This window comes from Bubalus bubalis, chromosome 4 (assembly GCF_019923935.1).
Source record: "Bubalus bubalis isolate 160015118507 breed Murrah chromosome 4, NDDB_SH_1, whole genome shotgun sequence".
NCBI lineage: Eukaryota > Metazoa > Chordata > Mammalia > Artiodactyla > Bovidae > Bubalus > Bubalus bubalis.
Window position 1 is genome coordinate 73020731 of NC_059160.1, and position 21316 is coordinate 73042046.

General features: G+C 40.3%; 1 protein-coding gene and 1 non-coding gene across 6 annotated transcripts in view; both read right to left on the reverse strand.

Moving 5' to 3' along the window:
- Nucleotides 1-21316, reverse strand: part of GRIP1 (glutamate receptor interacting protein 1) — a 335998-nt gene that overhangs the window by 93298 nt on the left and 221384 nt on the right. For 3 of the 5 annotated variants that reach the window (XM_025285057.3, XM_044941590.2, XM_044941589.2), the window contains exons 10-13: nt 17405-17560; nt 16576-16731; nt 8086-8272; nt 7268-7413 (exon numbers count right to left, since the gene is read on the reverse strand). In XM_025285057.3, coding sequence (XP_025140842.1) covers nt 7268-7413; nt 8086-8272; nt 16576-16731; nt 17405-17560 — 645 coding nt within the window. The remainder of the gene's footprint in view (nt 1-7267; nt 7414-8085; nt 8273-16575; nt 16732-17404; nt 17561-21316) is intronic. The other 2 variants (XM_044941592.2, XM_044941591.2) reach the window with 2 other exon arrangements.
- LOC112584844 lies at nt 10777-10941 on the reverse strand. The gene has a single exon (XR_003109239.1). It is a non-coding gene; the product is annotated as a U1 spliceosomal RNA (small nuclear RNA).

Sequence of the window (21316 nt, forward strand, 5' to 3'; positions counted from 1 at the left end):
AGTAGAAACTTCAAGAATTCATGATATTGTACACTGGTATTTAAAAGATAGTACTGAAAAAGGCAAACTGTAAATTGTGCATATGATTATAGCTTTACAAAATTATATGTATGGTAAAGGACTTTCGTAAAGACATATAAAAAGTTTCTGTTTATTAGAGTGATGGGATTATAAGCAACTTTAGCATAAGAAAAATTCCTTTAATGTTACTACAATTTTTTTGGGTGGTGGCGCCCATGTAAAGAGATCAGTTTAGTTCAATTCACTCAGTCGTGTCTGACTCAGGCAAAGTGTACTCACAGTCAAGCTTTTTAACCATTGTCTGTGCCACTTAGGATGTTTATAAAACAGACAGAGGTAATCTCTGAGATCTAGCAGTTTGGGAATTAGTATCTGGGTATATATCTGAGGAAGAACTGGAAATGGATGGTGGTTCACATCCAGACAATCAGAAGTGAATCAAAAAGGGCAGGGCAGTCTTGAAATAGCTCATATCTCAGGCAGTGATATCTTACAAATATTCACGTTCTCAATTGGCTAAAAAAGATTATCTGGATTCCAGCAGTTTCAATGTATACCAGTAGATTGGTAATGAGTAATTAGAGTTTTTATTGATGTTCTGATGCTGTGTCTAGGCTCAACAGAAATCAACTAGTGATGTCTGCCATGAGCAATGGAGGAGAGAATGACAGGATGGAAAAATATTTTTCCTGGCCCTATTTTATATCATTTCTATTCATTTGAAATGGGTTGATTTCTGGGACAATGGAAGACAGGGGAGATGGCTTTAGGTCCATTTTTCCAGTCCCCTATTTAGCAAGTTGGAATTAAGCAAAGTGGGTTTAATAGTTGTTCAGTCACTGTCAGACTCTTTGCCACTCTAAGGATTGCAGCACATTAGGCTCCTCTGTCCTCCATTGTCTCCTGGAGTTTGCTCAAATTCATGTCCATTGAGTTGGTGATGCCATCCAACCATCTCATCTTCTGCCACTCCCTTCTCCTTTTGCCTTCAATCTTTCCCAGCATCAGGGTCTTTTCTAATGAGTCAGCTCTTTGCACCACGCGGCCAAAGTATTGGAGCTTCAGCTTCAGCATCAGTCCTTCCAATGAATATTCATAGTTCCTGTTTTTTAGGAGCTTAAACCTAAGCTAAACCTAAAAACCTAACCTTTAATTAACACATATATACTTATATTTGTATATACATTATATATATAATGGATTAGACAAATATATATAATGGATTACATAAATAATGAACAAATACTGAGGATACACATAAAATAAAGACACATGTATAGCACAAGTAAATACTTAGTGGATATTGCTATGCAGAAAGTCAGCTGCGCTGGCCATTCCATTACTGGAATGTAGTGAGTAGATGCTGCTCAACATCCCACAGTGCACAGGATAAGCATCTCCATTCAACAAACAATGTCAGTAGGGCAGAAGCTCAGAAATCCTGCTCTTTCATGCTAGGAACCTTAATATCTCTGTAAAGAGGCAGTGTAATACTATATATATAAAGACAGGTACAAGTCAACAGACCCAGGATTTATCTAACATTCACTTTGCTCTATGACCTTGAGTTTCTGCCCTTGAATCTCAATTTTCCCTTCTCAAATAAATGAAGGTATTGGATTACAATAGTTTTCCCATCATAAATGTTCTACGATTATAGTAAATACATTTTGGGGCCACTTGCAAACTAGACCCTCAATGTATCTGACTGATCCTTACAAGGTCTTTTACTGACTGTTGGCCACTATGGACAAGAAAGGGAAGATGCTACACCTAGCCTGTGCCAATAATGCTCTCTTTTGGGAATTAGAAATTAAAACTGGCTGGTCCTGTCTGGGCACGTTAGCAAGGATGAAGCAATTATATACAATCAGAAAAAACTTGAGAAAATCAGAGAAAACTTGTACAAAGGGAGTAGACATGAAGAAAGAGAGAGCGCAGGAACCTCAGAGATGCAATTAGTATAAAATCAATTCTTGGTGCAAATTGAAGTTTCTGATCCTAGTCCCTCAGGAGAGCCAACTGTATTTCATTCATTCATCGACCAAATATTGGCCGAGAGCTTCCTAAATTCCAAGCACTATTTTACGTGCTGTGGTATATTCTTGAACAAAAGGCACAAAGTCTCAGACATCACAGATATTTCTACTGGAGAAAACAAGACAATAATAATACTTGTATACAACATAACAATAAGTGTGTTATGTATATGACATAACATCAGGGTATGAGAAGGGCCAAGAAGAGCTATAAATCTGGGCAAGGGGACTGAGTGTGATAAATGTTGTGGAAGGCTTCTTTGAGCAATTGATGTTTCAGCAAAGATCTAAGTGAAGTGAGGAAAAGGCAATGGCACCCCACTCTAGTACTTTTGCCTGGAAAATCCCATGGACGGAGGAGCCTGGTAGGCTGCAGTCCATGGGGTCGTGAAGAGTCGGACACGACTGAGCGACTTCACTTTCATTTTTCACTTTCATGCATTGGAGAAGGAAATGGCAACCCACTCCAGTGTTCTTGCCTGGAGAATCCCAGGGACGGGGAGCCTGGTGGGCTGCCGTCTATGGGGTCGCACAGAGTCAGACACAACTGAAGCAACTTAGCAGCAAATGAAGTGAACAAACCATCCAAATATGCTGGGGAAGAGCTGCCCAGGCAGAGGAACAGCAACTACAGAGATTCTTTGATAGGATTGTGCTTGGGTGTCAGGGGCAGCCAGTTCACATGCCTTCCTCATCCCAAGTCCTGCACCCCTTCTGAGAGATTTCACCAAGTAGTGCTCCTCCCATCACACTGTGTGCCCAACACCCAGACCTCTGGGTTGAATAACTGCCTCCATTCTGCTTTGCTTTAGCAACTCACTACCCTGGAACTTTGCTTTACGTCTGACATCCTAAACTCTAATATGCCATTTGACCTCAGTCTCCCAGCTGTTAGCTCTCAAATCCCCTTTCTCTCACTCCCCCACTTTCTTCTCCCTGAAGACTCCTAATTCCTTAACTGCTCCCTTTCTGTCTGGTCTTTCATGCTGATCCTATATTGATTTCTGTGCCTCTCTAACCTATTACACATTCTCTCAAGCACAAGCAGTATATGTAGTGCTTACAACATGGCCTTTGGAGCCTCACTGCCTGTGTTAAAATCCCAGCCCCACCATTAATGTGAGCCTCTGTTACTGGGGATATAGGAATATTCATGTGTCCAAAAAGTTCATTCAGATTTTTTTCTATAAGATGGAACAAAAACTCGAACACTTTTTTTGGCCAACCCAATAGTAACCTTTTCCATTGCTGTTTTAAAGACTATGAGCTAATGCACACACAGGAAAGTAACAAGCCATAGAGTAAGCATTTGATAAATATCATGATAAATTTTCATGTGATTACCATAATTATCTCTGCTCTTCCTGTGATGATTTGAACCTCTGTGACTTACATGCTCCTTCTTTGAAACTTCCCTGGAAACAGTCTCTGGATCAATATAATCATCTACTATCTCTGCTTTTATTCTTGAGCAGCAGAGGTCTCCTGACAAAAAACTACTTGACCACAAAGACTGATGTTGCTATAGACTGAGAGCTTCTGGATTCTGCTTGGTCTACCACCCAGCTTGAAAATCCCTTTACATGAATCTGGTTGGTTATCTCATTCATTTCCCCATTAGCTATTCTGAACCTTCATCGTTCTTTTCAGCTCCCCAAGGTGCTGACCCTTTCACCCTTGCTTGACAGTTCTCACACGATCTTCCTAAGCACAGCTAAAATGTAATTATATTCTCACATCCTTCTCTTCACACTCCTAGGCGAAGGTCTTCTACTTTCTGCCTTAGACGAATTACCTACCTATGCTCTGGATAACTTCCCTTCTCATCCCTTTGGAAACTCCTAACTACCAATTATCTGTTTTTTCTCTCACATATTTTGGGCCCCAAACATGCTCAAATCTCTCCAATCTTAACAAAACAAAATAACACTCATCTGAACCTGGAATCCCCTCTATCTCCTTTCATCTACAGCTAAATGTCTTCATTTTTTTTTTTTTTTAATTTATTTTTTACTTTTTGGCTGCATGCATGGCATGTGGGATCTCAGGCCCCTGACCAGGACTGAACCCATGCCGTCTGCAAAGTGTAGATTCTTAACCACTGGACTGACAAGGAAGTAGTGATGTGAAAGTCGCTCAGTTGTGTTTGACTCTTTGCAACCCCATGGACTATACAAGTCTCCATGCCAGAATACTGGAGTGGGTAGCCTTTCCCTTCTCCAGGGGATCTTCCCAACCCAGGGATCAAACACAGCTCTCCTGCATTTCAGGCAGATTCTTTACCAGCTGACCCACAAGGGAAGCCCAGTCCCTACAGCTAAATCCCTTGATGTTGCCAAATGTCCCCTGGGGCAAAACTGATCTTGATTGAGAACCACTGATTAGAAGATAAGACAGTATAAACTAGAGCACAAAGTATGTAACTAAATGCTGTAGAAGTTCTCAAAAGATGAGCCCACAATGGCCTCCTGTCCTTTTCATCTATTCACTGCATTTGTCCTGCCAATCCATCTTCCAAAACCCACTTTCTCGGCAGACAACAAGCATAGCTTGTCTGTACTTCCCTACCCTTTCTTTCCTCAGCCCTCAGCTCCCTGCAATCTGACTTCTGTCCCCTGATTCCTTGAAACTTCTTCGCCATGACTTTCTTCCTAATTGCCGAACCCAGTGGACATTTTCTTTCTTGCCTCTATTGCGTGAATCCTCCATAGCCTTTTCATGCTATCGACCATGACTTTTGCCTTGAAACTCTTGCTTTGGTTTCCAAAATGCCAGCATTTTTGGTTCTCCTCTTACTTCTCCTATATCATTTTCATCACCTCCTTTACTAGCATCCTTTCCCTTTAAATCTCAGTATTCCTCAGACAGAATTCCCACCTCATCCCCTTCTTATCACTACTCTTTCCTTAGTAGTGTCCTTTATTCCAATGACTTTAACCATCACCACTGTGTTGGTCACTCCTCTGTTCTGCTCTTTAGCACAGACCCCAGTCCTAGGCTCTGGGAGGTATAGCCTGCAGTCTCTGGGCACTTCCTTCTGCATCCCAGTGGTGAAACACTTCTAGCAAGTCTGTTCTTATCTTTCTGCAGTTCTTTCTCATGTCTAACTGGCTACAAGTTCCTTGAATATGTCGAGCCTTTCAATTATTTCTTTCAATGATCTGAACGTAGCACAGTGCCTAGCACTTAGTAACTGGTTTATGGTAACTGTCTTTTGAGTAAGTAATGGATGTGCTTGTTCTCTTTTCTCCTCTAGGATGAGTAGGATTTGTCTACTCATGTTTAAAATAGAACTCTCTTTGTAATCCCCAAACTTCTATGCTTCAAGTCTTCTCAGTTAAAAAAAATCATTATCTACTCAACCGTTCACATCCTCATAACTCAGAATCATTAGGATCTTCCCTTTTCCTCATCATCCATATCTGATCCATAAGGAAGTTATTCAAGCTCTGCTTCAAGCCATGTCCTAAATTCCACTCTCTATCACCATATCTGGCACTACCACTTTGGATGCTGTCCAAGCCATCATCATTCCTTACCTGTTCAATGGCTAAACCTTTTGTTTGTTCTGATTTTGCTACTGTCCCCCCTGCACTTCATAAAGATCTCTCCAAAACATCCATCAGGTTATCTCACTCCCCTCCATAAAATGCTCCATGACTTTATTACACTTGGACTATAATCTAAAAATTTACCAAGGCACTACATCATTACTTGGCCCCTTCCAACCTCTCCTACCCCATCCAAAACCAAATCTGATTCCTATCCCCAACTCCTTTATATGCTCCAGCATGAGCATTTTTTTTTTTTTTTTCTTTTGCTGTTGCTCCTATCCACCAAGGTTATTATTCTGGCTCAGGTTTTTACACTGGCTGCTCCTTCTGCCTGCAATGTTCTTGTTGCTCCTTCTCAACCTTCAAATCTGCTCAAATGTCTCTTCCTTAGAGAGTCATCCTATGAAAATAAACCCCCTACAGTCATTCTCTAACTCCCATTCTGCTTTATTTCCCTCAAAGTATGACCACCAACTAAATTTATATTAAAAAAATTAACTTCTGTCCTGCTATTTGCCTCTCCCGTCTGCTGCTGTATCTCTGTTGTATAGTAGAATAACTGGCCTATGATAACCATTCAGCAAATATTTGTTGGCATAATGTGATCCCTATGCCCAAAGGCATATCTTTATTGATTGCTAATGGTTATTCGGAGAAGGCAATGGCACCCCACTCCAGCACTCTTGCCTGGAAAATCCCACGGACGGAGGAGCCTGGTGGGCTGCAGTCCATGGGGTCACTAAGAGTCGGACAAGACTCAGCGACTTCACTTTCACTTTTCACTTTCACGCATTGGAGAAGGAAATGGCAACCCACTCCAGTGTTCTTGCCTGGAGAATCCCAGGGATGGCGGAGCCTGGTGGGCTGCTGTCTATTGGGTCGCACAGAGTCGGACACCACTGAAGCCACTTAGCAGCAATGGTTATTAGGTCTGTGAGATGGTATTAACACTTCTTTAAGAGAAGACAATTTTATTAAATGAGAACTAGCGCCTACCTCTAAAACCTGTATACCTATTAGCTACTGACAAACACCTCCTCCATGACTAAACATAAACACCCTTGCTGTTTTTGATGTTAAGTTCACCCTCTCTTTCCTATGGCAAGTTTTGATGACTATGGAAATAGTCTTGAATAAAGTCTTCTTTGTCATTTTTAACAAGTGTCTGGTGGCAACTTCTCTTTAACACCAGAGACCAAATATTTACCTACTTGGCCTACATAAATTCATCTCATGAATTTTCATTGTTCCCTACAGAACCTTCAATTTTTTTTTTTTTTTTTTTTTTTTTTTGCAGTAGGAAAAGTCAAAGAGAGGCATTTCCTGTCCTCATGACTGAAGACTATGGTTTCTCAAGCATATACGGGAAAAGTCAGGAAGAATACAGGCTACATGATTTTTTTTATCACCTTTACCGAAGCTATTACTTATTCATTTTGTCACATTTATTTTCAATTGTTCTTGTGGTGACATTTTAATGAATAATACAAAAGCAATGCACAATTCAAAATGACACCCCAAACCTCCCAAACAAAAACACATTCAGTATATAAAAAATGATCATTCCTCCCACATTCTCTGCCATATAGTCCACTTAATTCACATGCAGTCCACTCCCGACTATGCAGCTGACTTGAGATTATATGATCATACCTGCAACATCAAACTCAATTTCCAGCGTGACCTTGCTTGTGATTGAAGAGTCTCGGAGGAGCTGATTGGCTTCCTCAAAGGTGCTGTCTTCAGTTGGAATTCCATTAATGGCCAGCACTCTGTCTCCAATTTGAAGCACCCCACATCTAAATTTAGAACCAGACATTACAGGCTGTAGACAGAGTAAATGATTTTCAAGTTGACATTGCCAAGATCCTTTCAATATAGCATTTGTTCTTGTTTATTCATTGCTGTGGGGCATCCTATTAGGTCAACTGCTATGTCTTACATTCTTTTTTTCTATATAAAAATATAGTTGATTTATTATACTGTGTTACTTTCAGGTATACAGCAAAGTGATTCAGTTATATGCAAGTCCTACATTCTTGTATTTCATGGCTACCAATGTGAACAAAGGAATCTTGAAATATCCCAGAGAAGTAATGAATAATTTAGCACCATGATATTATTATAATCTGATGTGAACCAATATACAGTAATGATGAATGTGCATTCCCCATGGCAGAGAAATTATCATGAAGTTTTGACTTCAGAGATTTTTTTTTTTGTAATGGATTTTTTCTTTTTAATTAATTTAGCCTCTAGTCCCCGATAGACAAAACTCTGTTGAAGGCACCACCCAGGCTCACTATTTTTCTCAAACCTATCAAGAACATAAAATTTTATTGTCAGAACAGAGAGTTCATCTCGTCTTGCATTTCCTGCATTGAGCACTGTTCCATAATTTATTAGCCAGTCAAAGATAGCCAGCAAGAAATGCAGGGCAGAAAATGATGCCGTGAAAGAAAGGATCTCACCTCTCGGCTGGGCTGTCAGCTTCAATATAGGAAATCAGAGGTGGAGAGGAGAGGGTCTCTGTAGCAAACACACTGCCCTGCAGTTGAATCCCAAATCCTGTGACAGGATCCGCAGTCAGCACAACCTCTGTGGTTTCTGTGTGAACAACCTGCCCAGCCAAGCCCACGGTGCTAGAGGCTAACGACACTAGAGGAACAAACACACACAGCAGAAATGACTTTAAACTGGAACAGGCACCAGGAAGGCCAGTGTTTCTGAAACAGATCATGTCTCGAAAAAAAAAAGCCCACTGTTAATGGTGGGACATGAGGTTTTGGTCTTTAAGCAAAAGTTTAACTAGAGCTGATGGGGTAAATGAATCTCCCAATATCTGTCACGTCTAAGTCATAGCATCAGTGTAGCCCCTCCTCACACCCACCCCTCATATCAAGGACAGCTGTGGCAACTGTAGGAAGAGCATGGTCTTGGGGTCAGGGTACCTGGGATCTAGTCCTGGCTCAACCACTAAGAAACCAGCTGGGTGACCTTGGGACTAAGTCATTAATCTCTTTCCTATCTAGGAGAAAGGGGGTTGGGCTAACTGATCTAACTTTACCCCCCTATTTTAGATATTTGTACCTAAGTTTCTAGCTTTTTACAAAAAACTTGACCTTCAGGTTTGAAGAAACAATTGATCTAAGTCTGGCTCCTGAGGTGGTAAGGATGTACTGGTCATCAACCTTCATCTATCATTGGCTTGGCGTGATGGAGTCATTTAAATGACTTTTATACATTTCCACTTTTCTAATACATGGTCCTATTTCAGCATTTATCAGTTTTTTATTTTCCTTCTTGTCTCGTCACTAGACTCTTGAGTTGCTTAAAGATCAGAACCAGATCTTTTCCCCTCTGAAATTCCAGTGCCTGGAATTTCCACGGCTAAGGCCATGTGGGATGAATCCAGTTCTATAACATCAATATTTTCTTTTTTGGAATCAGCCCTTGGTCTGCTGAGTTAAGGAACGAGACTGGTCCTTCAGGACCCCGATTTTTCTACCATGTGGATCATTCCAGCATTCAGGCTGACACTGCAGAGGATGGTGAGGTGTATCCTTTTCCCATTAGGAGTAAGGAAAATCTACTTCTTCTTAAGAGGCACTGTCACTGTTCTTTCCCAGCAGGATTAATGTCACTGAGGTTAAAGTGGCCTGCTTTAAGGGGTGAAAGTAGCCTCCAACCCTCATCTTTCTATAGATGGTGGCTTACAATCCCAAGATCTGACACATAATCAAATGTCAATTCAGATTGTGTTTTCTAGTGTGGCTTTGTTAATATCAACTGTATTCTGAATGCTCTCCAGATCACACATTTTGTTATTGGTGGCACAAAACCAGTAGAAGGTACCATTTCATGTCAGCAAAAATCTGGAGGGTTGCATTTCTTTCCAGTTAGTACTCATAGCAGGTGGGAATATAATATTAGAACATCACCCTTAGGCAGATGGCACTCTGTCTTCTGAGTGAAGATTTTTGGACTTCAACAAGTATACTTTACTTTATATGGAATTTTCTATAGGTCCACATTAATATTTTTTCCATTTACCATCCCAATTTGGCATAGATTTTTGGACTACTCAACTGGAGTTAAAAGTCTGAATTGTTAAGTCAGCTGATTACCATTTCCACTAAGAAAGAATCAAGAAGGAATAGATCACTTTAATAGCAATGGGGGGATTAGTTTAGATTTAGCAAAGATGTGCTATATTTTTCTGAAACAGAAGACAGTTGAGGAATTTCATTTTCTAGAAGGTTTTGAAAATAGAAGTAAGTATTAATTCATATGGGTATCATTAAATCTATAACCTCTACCTGGAGGCAAGCTGAGATGGTAGAAATTATGAGGACATTTAATTTAGAATTAAAAATGTATTAAACATTGGTTTTATAATTTTATGAAGAGTACAGGATTATATTAAATAACTTAGGATTTTACCATTAACTCTGAAAGTCCTCTGACGTACTAGAATCTGTTCTTTGAAATAGTACAATTTCATTGGAAATTGCTTGTACTGATTACTCACACATATTAAAGTCTTGAAAATGACCAATAGAGATAAAGAAGATAAACTACAGATTTAAAGATGATAGGCCAAAAAAAAAAAAAAAACCTAATATTACTTGGAGGAGAAAAAGATGAGTTTGATTATCCTGCTTCATTAATGTGGTCAAAAAGCAGGAGAAAATAAAAGTTATTTATGAGTTACAACCGGGTAGTTTAAACTTCTGTATAATCATTCTCTCCCTCCAGCAGCAAAGCAGCAAATACTCCTGCCAGGTATTGGCTCTGGACTGTGGTGTGCCCGCTTCTACTCACAAGTGAAGATGGAAATGACCACACTGCTGACGTGCTGTGTTTGAACACTGCTAACGCGTGTGTGCCAAGGCTGTGTTCAGGATTTACATCTGCTCTGTCCTCTTCTCACTCCTTTCTGCAGGGTTCTGCAGGAGTTTACCCTGTGTTTTTGTCAATCCTTGTTTTTCCTACTGTAAGGAAAGGCCAAGTAATGGGAGGCCAAAGATGACTTCTTAGCTTTGAAGTTTAAAAATCTGCCAAATGTTTTCTTAATTTAGACAGCTGTGAAATTTATTGTCAGATACAAAAAGCATCTGAAAAGTATATAGAGAAATGGACCTCAAAGATTCTCTTTTTAAAAAGGGAAAGCACAAACACAGTCCCCCTACTATCACAAATTCTATAGTAGAATTTCCCTCATTTGGGGAAATTGTAGGGGTCAGTGTATGTGGACTACGATGGATAAGCCCCACCCTGGGAAGACCACCTTCACGATCATGGTATCTCCCCTGCCAGGTAATTATCAAAGATTTATTCATATACTGTGCTTACAATTATTGGATTCTGTAACTGAAGACCTATATCTCACTAAGTGTTCCACATTAGAGTCCACATTGTACATCACATGATCCAGTTCAGGAGACAGTCGGAGTGGTCAACAGCTCCCTCCTCCAAATAGGGGGAGGGCAGCTCTTAAGCTGACCCCTTCGAGAGCTCTGTGCATGGTCATTTTAAAAGCTTACCATGAGCTGCCTTTGAATTCCAGTTGTTTTTCAGGGGCTGGTGGCAGGCACAAAAATTGTTAGGTTGTTTCATTCTCTTCCTTTCAGCTCTTTCCAGTGGTGCCCTCCCTAGCAGTAAGTGATGACCACAGAAGAGGCAAGGATCATTCTGAGAACGTGTTGTAAGGTCTACCCTTTGCTGCAATTCAGGCAGACTGGAAACAGGAAAGCGTCTACACTGGCCCTGTGTACCGGAGCAGGAAGCTGGGCGGAATAGCCAGATCCACTGCTCAGTCATGCCCCGCCATCACAGGGGATGATGGGCTTCTGGGAGGGGCCTTGATCCTCTATGGCAGAAAAAGGGGCAGCTCATGCTGTGGGGGAAAGGTCAGTAAGAATACGGAAGAGGTGATAAGTGGGTTCCCTCTGTGACATGGCTCTGCCGCCTCCCAGGGCTTTGTGACACTCCTGGAAACCGATGCTGCGGGTACTTAACATTTTCCCTGTGACACAAACATGACTTTCCTCTTTTAATCCTTGTAACATGCTGTAACAGGCTTCCTGTATTTTCCTCCTTGGTCAATAACAGAGAATGTTTTAATATTCACGTGAGAAAATTTCATTCTTTTCTGACCATGTCCTTCCTTTGTATTAGAAACGTAAGTAAGAATTTTTTTTTCTTTCTGTTTTGCTCTGGCCTCAACTGATCACCAATACAGCTAAGAGACTTTTTATTATATTTGTTGTGACTTTACCATGATTCACCATCCATACAAATGGCCTGGTTGCTATAGGAACGTAAGTATTAGAAAAGGGGCAGTAAATGGTGGCACCAAATAAAGACATAAATAAAGTGGTGGAAATAAACCATAATATAGTGAGAGTGGCAATAAAAGTTTTATTATCTGTTATTTGGGAAAACCTTTACCTCTAATGTGACCATACCAAGTTCAGGCAAAAAACAAAAAGAGAGAGAGAGAGAAAGAAAACCGAAAAACTAAATCCTCAGTTTTCTTCTGATTTGGGAACATTAACATTAGTTTCTTAGGTCTTTCTGAAGTGGGAATAAAAGTTTATAGCTTTCTGAATCTTCTTGTTTGATTAAAATATAAAATGTATAATTTCCTGAGATACACATAAATCCTGGCAGATCTATGGTCAGCGGTGCTCTAGGGGCTAATGTCTACAGCGAATGCTAAGAGCAGATTTCTAGAACCAGGTTTCTGCTTATACTTCTATTATGTTGGAGAATAACGTGCTGTTTTAGAGAGAATTTATCACTAGGTTATGGGTACTGGTGACAGTGTGGCCTTGGCCTTGTTTCCTACTACAAAATTCAAGATGTATAAATATCAACCTGCAATAGCCAAACAGATTATCATTTATTTGTCATGACTAATGTCCTTAATCAACCTAGCAGTCTTACCTAACACAAACAAATGTTTAGCCATTAAAGCAGAAGTACAAACATGAATGCATTTGTTTTAATTGCTCTTCCCTGCTGAGGGCTGTTAGCCTGCTTTCTCAGTAAGCGGTGCTGCACATGAAGCCATTTTATGTAAAAATTTCATCTACAAATATCCACTACAAATCCTGATTCATTATATGGGAATGTTCAACTTCTATATTATGCCTAAATGGAAAGGTGGTGAAATATGCCTAAGTCTTGGAGCAGTGTTAATATTTCAAATTTAGGCACCATAATAGCAAACACGTAAACTATTAAAAATAGCTAACAATTAAATAGTGCTTACTATTTACTATGTATTATTGCAGCATATATATACATCATATTATATATTGCATATATATAATTATAATACTTATTTCATTGGGTAATGGTGAATATTATATGAGAATATATAATTATTCATGCATACATATGAACATATCATATATATATGAATATACAGTCTAGAACTTATAGATGTTCAAGCTGGTTTTAGAAAAGGCAGAGGAACCAGAGATCATATTGCCAACATCCGCTGGATCATCGAAAAAGCAAGAGAGTTCCAGAAAAACATCTATTTCTGCTTTATTGACTATGCCAATGTCTTTGACTGTGTGGATCACAATAAACTGTGGAAAATTCTGAAAGAGATGGGAATACCAGACCACCTGACCTGCCTCTTGAGAAATGCGTATGCAGGCTCAGGAAGCAACAGTTAGAACTGGACATGGAACAACAGACTGGTTCCAAATTGGAACAGGAGTGCGTCAAGGCTGTATACTTTCACCCTGCTTATTTAACTTATATGCAGAGTACATCATGAGAAATGCTGGGCTTAATGAAGCACAAGCTGGAATCAAGATTGCTGAGAGAAATATCAATAACCTCAGATATGCAGATGACACCACCCTTATGGCAGAAAGTGAAGAAGAACTAAAGAGCCTCTTGATGAAAGTGAAAGAGGAGAGTAAAAATGTTGGCTTAAAGCTCAACATTCAGAAAACTAAGATCATGGCATCTGGTCCCATCACTTCATGGGAAATAGATGGGGAAACAGTGGAAACAGTGTCAGACTTTATTTTTCTGGGCTCCAAAATCACTGCAGATGGTGACTGCAGCCATGAAATTAAAAGACCGTTGCTCCTTGGAAGGAAAGTTATGACCAACCTAGATAGCATATGAAAAAGCAGGGACATTACTTTGCCAACAAATGTCCATCTAGTCAAGGCTCTAGTTTTTCCAGTAGTCATATATGGATGTGAGAGTTGGACTATTAAGAAAGCTGAGAGACGAAGAATTGATGCTTTTGACTGGTGGTGTTGGAGAAGACTCTTGAGAGTCCCTTGGACTACAAGGAGATCCAACCAGTTCATCCTAAAGGAGATCAGTCCTGGGTGTTCATTGGAAGGCCTGATGTTGAAGCTGAAACTCCATACTTTGGCCACCTAATGTGAAGAGCGGACTCATTTGAAAAGACCCTGTTGCTGGGAAAGATCGAGGGCAGGAGAAGAGGGGGATGACAGAGGATGAGATGGTTGGATGGCATCACCGACTCAATGGACATGAGTTTGGTTGGACTTCGGGAGTTGGTGATGAACAGGGAGGCCTGGTGTGCTGTGGTCCATGGGGTCACAAAGAGTCGGACATGACTGAGTGACTGAACTGACTGGCAGTAATATATATATATATATATGCATTTTCATTTAATCTTCACAATTACCCAATGGGGTAAGTACTATAATTAGCCTCACTTTGTTGCTAAGAAAGCCAAGATATAGAAAGCTTAAAAATCTTGCTCAAGGTCCTACTGCTACAAAGTAATGACTTTGGGATGAGAAGAATCTGGGCTCATCACCAGTTCACTATGCTGCCTTCAACTTGTTTCTTTCAAGAGTAAATAATTTACCCTCTAGTGTTAGCTAAGAAATATCTAGAAGCTCCTTGTTCGCATTTTGACTAAACTCAATCTTCCTTCCATTTACCTATATTAAAGATGACAAAGCTTATATTTGAAGGGATATGCACATCAAAACCAGGAATATACCACAGCAGTGGTTAGCCATGGTTTCCTTTGTAAGCAAACCTTCGCGCTCCTGTAACATGAAGAGACCATTTCCCAGTATGGGTGATGGCCAGTCTCCCACACTGCTGGTGGTGCTGGGAGGCCTGGCCACAGACCCACTTCTGAAGATGACTCTCTGGCAAACAAGCTGAAGAGCCAATAGATCCAACCACCTCTCTTCACAAGAATGTTTTCTCTTTAACACCAGTCTTGAAGTACTTGGGTTTAACTATCTTTATGTAGCTTAAGTGGAGAAGGCAATGGCACCCCACTCCAGCACTCTTGCCTGGAAAATCCCATGGACAGAAGAGCCTGGTAGGCTGCAGTCCATGAGGTCGCTAAGAGTCGGACACGACTGAGCGACTTCACTTTCACTTTTCACTTTCATGCATTGGAGAAGGAAATGGCAACCCACTCCAGTGTTCTTGCCTGGAGAATCCCGGGGATGGGGGAGTCTGGTGGGCTGCCATCTATGGGGTCACACAGAGTCGGACACGACTGAAGCGACTTAGCAGCAGCAGCCGCAGCAGGTAGCTTAAGAGTGTTCCTTACTTTATCTCCATAGTAAACACAAGAAGAGATCCCATCTTCTTTGAGTTGTTTTATGGGAAACACAATCATGGCCATCAGAAAAAAAAAAATACAAGAAACACTTACCTCTCTCTACACTGGTTAGATCTGGCTGGAAAACTAGGTGTTCTCTTTCTTTAAAACTTTCATGATTATGATGAGAGATTATGCTCTGCCCTCCCACTCCCACAAAAGAAAAATTCAGGAGTGATGTGTTTCTTCCCTTTTTCCCTAAGGCATTTGATCACCCTTTCTTCTTTACATGGACAAGCAGCTATCCAGAAGCAGGCTGCCAACCACATCTTCCTAGTTTTTCCTAGTCTGTAACATGCTTGCCTGTCCCAGAAGATCATAGTTTTAAGAGTCGTAGTTGAAATTCCTAGTCTTTAGGATATCTGTTGTAAAGATAAGGATCCTTTCAATCTTCCTGACACTTGAGTGGGTAACAGATATATGTTAGGGCAGTGCTTGTCAGTGGAGCAGGTTCCCTGTGAAAGTATTAGAATCTTGAGGCATGAAATACAGATTGAAAAGGCACATTTAAGGGGAATAAGCTATAGTTTGAAAGGCATGTTTAAACTTATTATCGTCTTTTTTTGCAGGGGTGGTTCATGAAATATGAAATCTATAATGCTGCTGCTGCTGCTGCTAAGTCATTTCAGTCATGTCCAACTCTGTGCAACCCCATGGACTGCAGCCTACCAGGCTTCTCCGTCCATGGGATTCTCCAGGCAAGAACACTGGAGTGGGTTGCCATTTCCTCCTCCAATGCATGAAAGTGAAAAGTGAAAGTGAAGTCGCTCAGTCATGTTCAACTCTTAGCGACCCCAGGGACTGCAGCCTACCAGGCTCCTCCGTCCATGGGCTTTTCCAGGCTAGAGTACTGAGAGGGGTGCCATTGACTTCTCAGGAAATTTATAATAATGCTACACAAATGCATGGGACTCATATTTACCAAAAGGGGATACAGTTTTCAAAGTGAGTAGGTGGACCCAGCTTTAGTCAATAAGAAACAAAGAACAATGGTTTTATGTTCAAAGGTACCCAGAATATAAGGAAGGAGTCTTAAAGAAAAAAATTACATCTTTGATTTTATCAGATCAAAAGAGCAAGAAAAAAAATTCAAATAAAACATTGTAGGCAAAGGTAGTAGGAACTAACCCCGTCTGAAACTGTATGTGGTGCAATTGTTATGTCGATGAGGGATATCATTTCAATGGTCTTTGGCACAGGGTAGTGAGCTACTTATCTTTTTCCTGCAAAACACTCTTCCTATAGGTTTCCTTACATCCAAGATGCCAATGGACCCACAGGTTTTTTCAGGCCAAAAGACATTGGTTAACATTTCACTTACGTGAGCTTTTGAAGTCTTTCTTTTTCAGTCTCCTCCTCATCATGGTTCCACGTGGGCTAGTGGAGTAGAGGCTTCGAGGCAAAGTCCCCATGTTCAGGGAACTCAGGCTGTATGCACTCATGGAGGTGGGAGAGAAGGATGAAGACACCAAAGCTGCTGTAAGAGAGTGAAGACTTGGCACAGAGCATTCTCAGGGGGCGTGTGAGCCTGCCACACCTGTCAACCAGTAACAATCCAGAAAGACACACAAGATGCACAGCAATGGCTAGAAGATGGCTCCAACCAATCAGAGACCAAGTCTCAGGAGCCATGGAGACAGTGCTTTAGAATCTGTGTTATTAGAGCCCAGAAATGCCTGAGGAGCAGCATCGATCTCCCTAAGTACAATGCAACACAGAGAGGCTCTACGAGTTTTGCTTTAGACAAAAAAAGAAAACATTAAAGCAAGTTTCTCCATAAACAACAACTCAATGCTTCGGATACATAATCTCATTTTCATAGACAGCTTCTGGCATGAATTTCACAAGTGGTTCCATACACACAAATAAGGTCTGAGAACATTATCTTCTATATACTATTCTTCATTGCTATTTCCTGACCACACATAAATCATTCTGAACATTTACATCCTCTCTTAACAACAAATGCTTTCTGATGGAAAAGACAGACTTAAGAGATGACAGAAATGAGAAGTTGCTACTACAAAAAAAAAAAAAAAAAAAAAGGACACCACACCTATGAAACCAAATATGGTATGAATCAGATGAAGAAGGCATGAGAAGAATATAATTTAAGTAAAAGACCAGGAGGAGAAAGCCTGGAACATTACGAGGGCTGTTTGGAGGAGGCGCTTTCGTGACTGCCAGGGCCGGCGCTCTGCAATGGGCAGGGTGGTACGAGTTAGAGTGGTGGTAGGTGTGAAGGCTGCAGCGGCTGCTGGCCCAGAAGTCCCAGGGAAGTGGCCTGTCGCTCCTCTGAATTTTCACTGCCCACATGAAGTGATGATGAGAAATAAGAAAAAACAAACAAACAAAGAACCAAAAAAGAGGAAAAAGTAACTGAACTGCACAAATAAAAAGTAACAACAACAACAAAAAAATGAAGCCTGCTTGCACAAAAAAAAAGGAAAAAAACTGGCTTTGCCCTTTTCTCAGTGGTCAGCAAAACCTATGATTAACACCAGGGATGGTAACTTTTCATCTTCCCAATAATAATGCATGTCTTTCCGCAGCCCATTTTTTTCTCCTTTTAAGATGACTACTGAATCAATTTCTAATCTCCCCCTGTGCTTCACAGCAGAGATTAAAACATTTTATTTTTTAACTTAAAAGTCAACCCTGCAAGATCTATGGCACAAGATTAGTAATTAGAGATTTGCAAATCTTGGCCAGTTAGTAGCTCTTGTTTTGAGAAAAAGAAAAGAATGACTGATAAATCATACTGGCTCCTGATTCAAAGGATGTACTAGTCACACATCACAATTTACTGCTCTGACATTTTAATTACACTACTATTCATCATTTGAACTACAATAAACTCCTCTATCAGGATCTTATCCACACCCTAATAAGAAGATGCAAGTGTCAACATACTTTACAATTTGGGGGGTATTTTTAAAAGCTGTATTTATATTTGAAAGAAGGCATTTAATTATTAAGAATATTTCAAATATTCTTGTATTTTTTAAGATGCCACAAAATTTTAATAAAGCTAATTTCAAAATGCTGGTGTCCGCTTTATGTTTTAAAAAATGTATATCATACTTCCATTCTAATTTCAATATTGTTTAGATTTGATTTTCTACTCAGTGGTCTGAAAGTATGAGCGCTTTTAAGTTTGTTACTATATTGATCGGAAAATTTTCACTTAACTATCTTAAAGAATGAAAAATAAAATATGGACTTTTATCTCTATTGTCATGATTCTAAGACTAGGTGCCTTACATATGAATGAATTTGCAGTATTTATTCATGGAGTGAGGCCAGATACTCTGTAAGTATTTAAAGGAGAGTTCTTTGGGTAAGAGTTTAAATCACACCATCAGTGACATCAGCCTCATTGACACATCTCAGCCTTTCTGGAATGAGACAGATCATGGAACAAAAGCACGAACAGATCACCACAGGCTGAGGCCACCTGTATTTCCGTTCCAGTTCCAACCCATCTTCTCTATCTGACCTTGACCAGTTACTCAACCTCTCTAAGCCACAATTTCCTCATTATGTCAAGTAGAGACCACAAAAGCATCTATCCCAGAGGCCAGCTGTTGAGAATATGCACCCAAGGTGCGTAGCTCGGTGCTGGCACACAGAATAAAAACTGGTGACTCTTTACTTAATAACATTGATACCATCTACTTTCTATCTACTTGCCCATGAATACTTTTTCTTTTTTTTTTAAGCAAACAGGTATATCTCTCACTCTACAAATTTCATTCACTGGACACAAGTTGAGAGACAGAAATCTGCAGCACACTTTCATGGCCACCATCATTTTGTAGTCCTGAACGTACGGTCTTTTGCTTCTATATACTTCAGTTTCTAGTTTTGGGATTTATCTCCCTCTCCACTAGTCTACTTTCAAGCTACCAAGCTACCACCTCCTTCACCAAATCTTCAGACTTGGCTCTCTGGTTCATCTCTTACATACCTATCTTCCAGGATCCATAGTACAGAATAATATTTTAAATACATAAATTAGATGACGCAACTTCCATTTAAGGTATTTCAATGGGTTACAGTAACAAAGAGAATCAAATGTGAGCCCTACTTATCTCTCTAGCTTCACTCCTTCTCATACTTCCTACTTCTAATATTCTTCTCCTACCTGTTTACACGGCTGGCTCAGGTGCCAAGTCATTCTGACCTCCCTGGATGAAGTAGTTGTCTCTCCTATGCTATCCCATTGCTTTTTTATTAATACATTCTTCATAGTTGAAAGGGCTTTATTGATTTAATATACTTTTAATGCTTTGTCTCTCTAGACTGGAATGTAAATCCCATGAGAATAGGAATCTACTTTGCTTGCCTTGCTCACTAGATGCTCTGTGGCAACTAGAACAGAGCCTGGCATATAATGGCTGATGAATGAGTGAATGAGTGAAGGAACACATGCGTGAATGAATAAGAATATCAGCCAGAGGGTCCATGTACACACTGTAGCAGCATTTTCCTTGTGATAAAGAGCATTTCGAGGCAAGTCTCTTTCGCCATCCTCACTTTACTTTTGGGTGTACCAGAAGACTTTTTAGCAAGAGGCTGTCAGTGTTGGGTCTGGCTAATCTACACCGATAGCTACTTATTGAGCTCTGTAAAGTATCACGTGTTTCAAATGATGTACAGTGAGTAATGGTTAGATAGCATCACTGATTCAATGGACATGAATCTGAGAAAACTCAGAGAGAGAGTGGAGAACAGAGGAGTGCATGCTACAGTCCATGGGTTTGCGAACAGTCTGACGTGAGTTAGCGACTGAACAACACAGTGTGTGAACTTCAGAATTCTTCACTCATTTTTTAACCCAGTTCTTTATGGAGTGCTGTTAAAATTACTGGGCAGTTTTGAGTGCTGTCAAACCAAATTGATAACTCAGTAAGGAAGATTCTGACCACCTATGTATGTCTGGCTCTGTGACATCTGTGGCAGGTTAAATGTAAGTCATTTAATTCAAGGGATTAGATCTGAAAGACAGAGTGCCTGAAGAACTATGGACGGAGGTTCGTGACATTGTACAGGAGGCAATGATCAAGACCATCCCCAAGAAAAAGAATTGCAAAAAGGCGAAATGGTTGTCTGAGGAGGCTTTACAAGTAGCTGAGCAAAGAAGAGAAGCTAAAGGCAAAGGAGAAAAGGAACGATATACCTGTTTGAATGCAGAGTTCCAAAGAATAGCAAGGAGAGATAAGAAAGCCTTCCTCGGTGATCAGAAAGCATTCCTCAGTGATCAGTGCAAAGAAATAGAGGAAAACAATAGAATGGGAATGACTAGAGATCTCTTCAAGAAAATTAGAGATCCAAGGGAATATTTCATACGAAGATGGGCTCAATAAAGGGCAGAAATGGTACGGATCTAACAAAAGCAGAAGGTATTAAGAAGAGGTGGCAAGAATACACAGAAGAACTGTACAAAAAAGATCTTCATGACCCAGATAATCATGATGGTGTGATCACTGACCTAGAGCCAGACATCCTGGAATGTGAAGTCAAGTGGGCCTTAGAAAGCATCACTATGAACAAAGCTAGTGCAGGTGATGGAATTCCAGTTGAGCTATTTCAAATCCTGAAAGATGATGCTGTGAAAGTGCTGCACTCAATATGCCAGCAAATTTGGAAAACTCAGCAGTGGCCACAGGACTGGAAAAGGTCAGTTTTCATTCCAATCCAAAAGAAAGGCAATGCCAAAGAATGCTCAAACTACTGCACAACTGCACTCATCTCACATGCTAGCAAAGTAATGCTCAAAATCCTCCAAGTCATGTGTCAACAGTATGTGAACTGTGAACTTCCCGATGTTCAAGCTGGATTTAGAAAAGGCAGAGGAACCAGAGATCAAATTGCCAACATCCATTAGATCATCAAAAAAAGCAAGAGAGTTCCAGAAAAATATCTACTTTTGCTTTATTGATTATGCCAAAGCCTTTGACTGTGTGAATCACAACAAACTGGAAAACTCTGAAAAAGATGGGAATACCAGATCACCTGACCTGCCTCTTGATAAATCTGTATGCAGATCAGGAAACAAC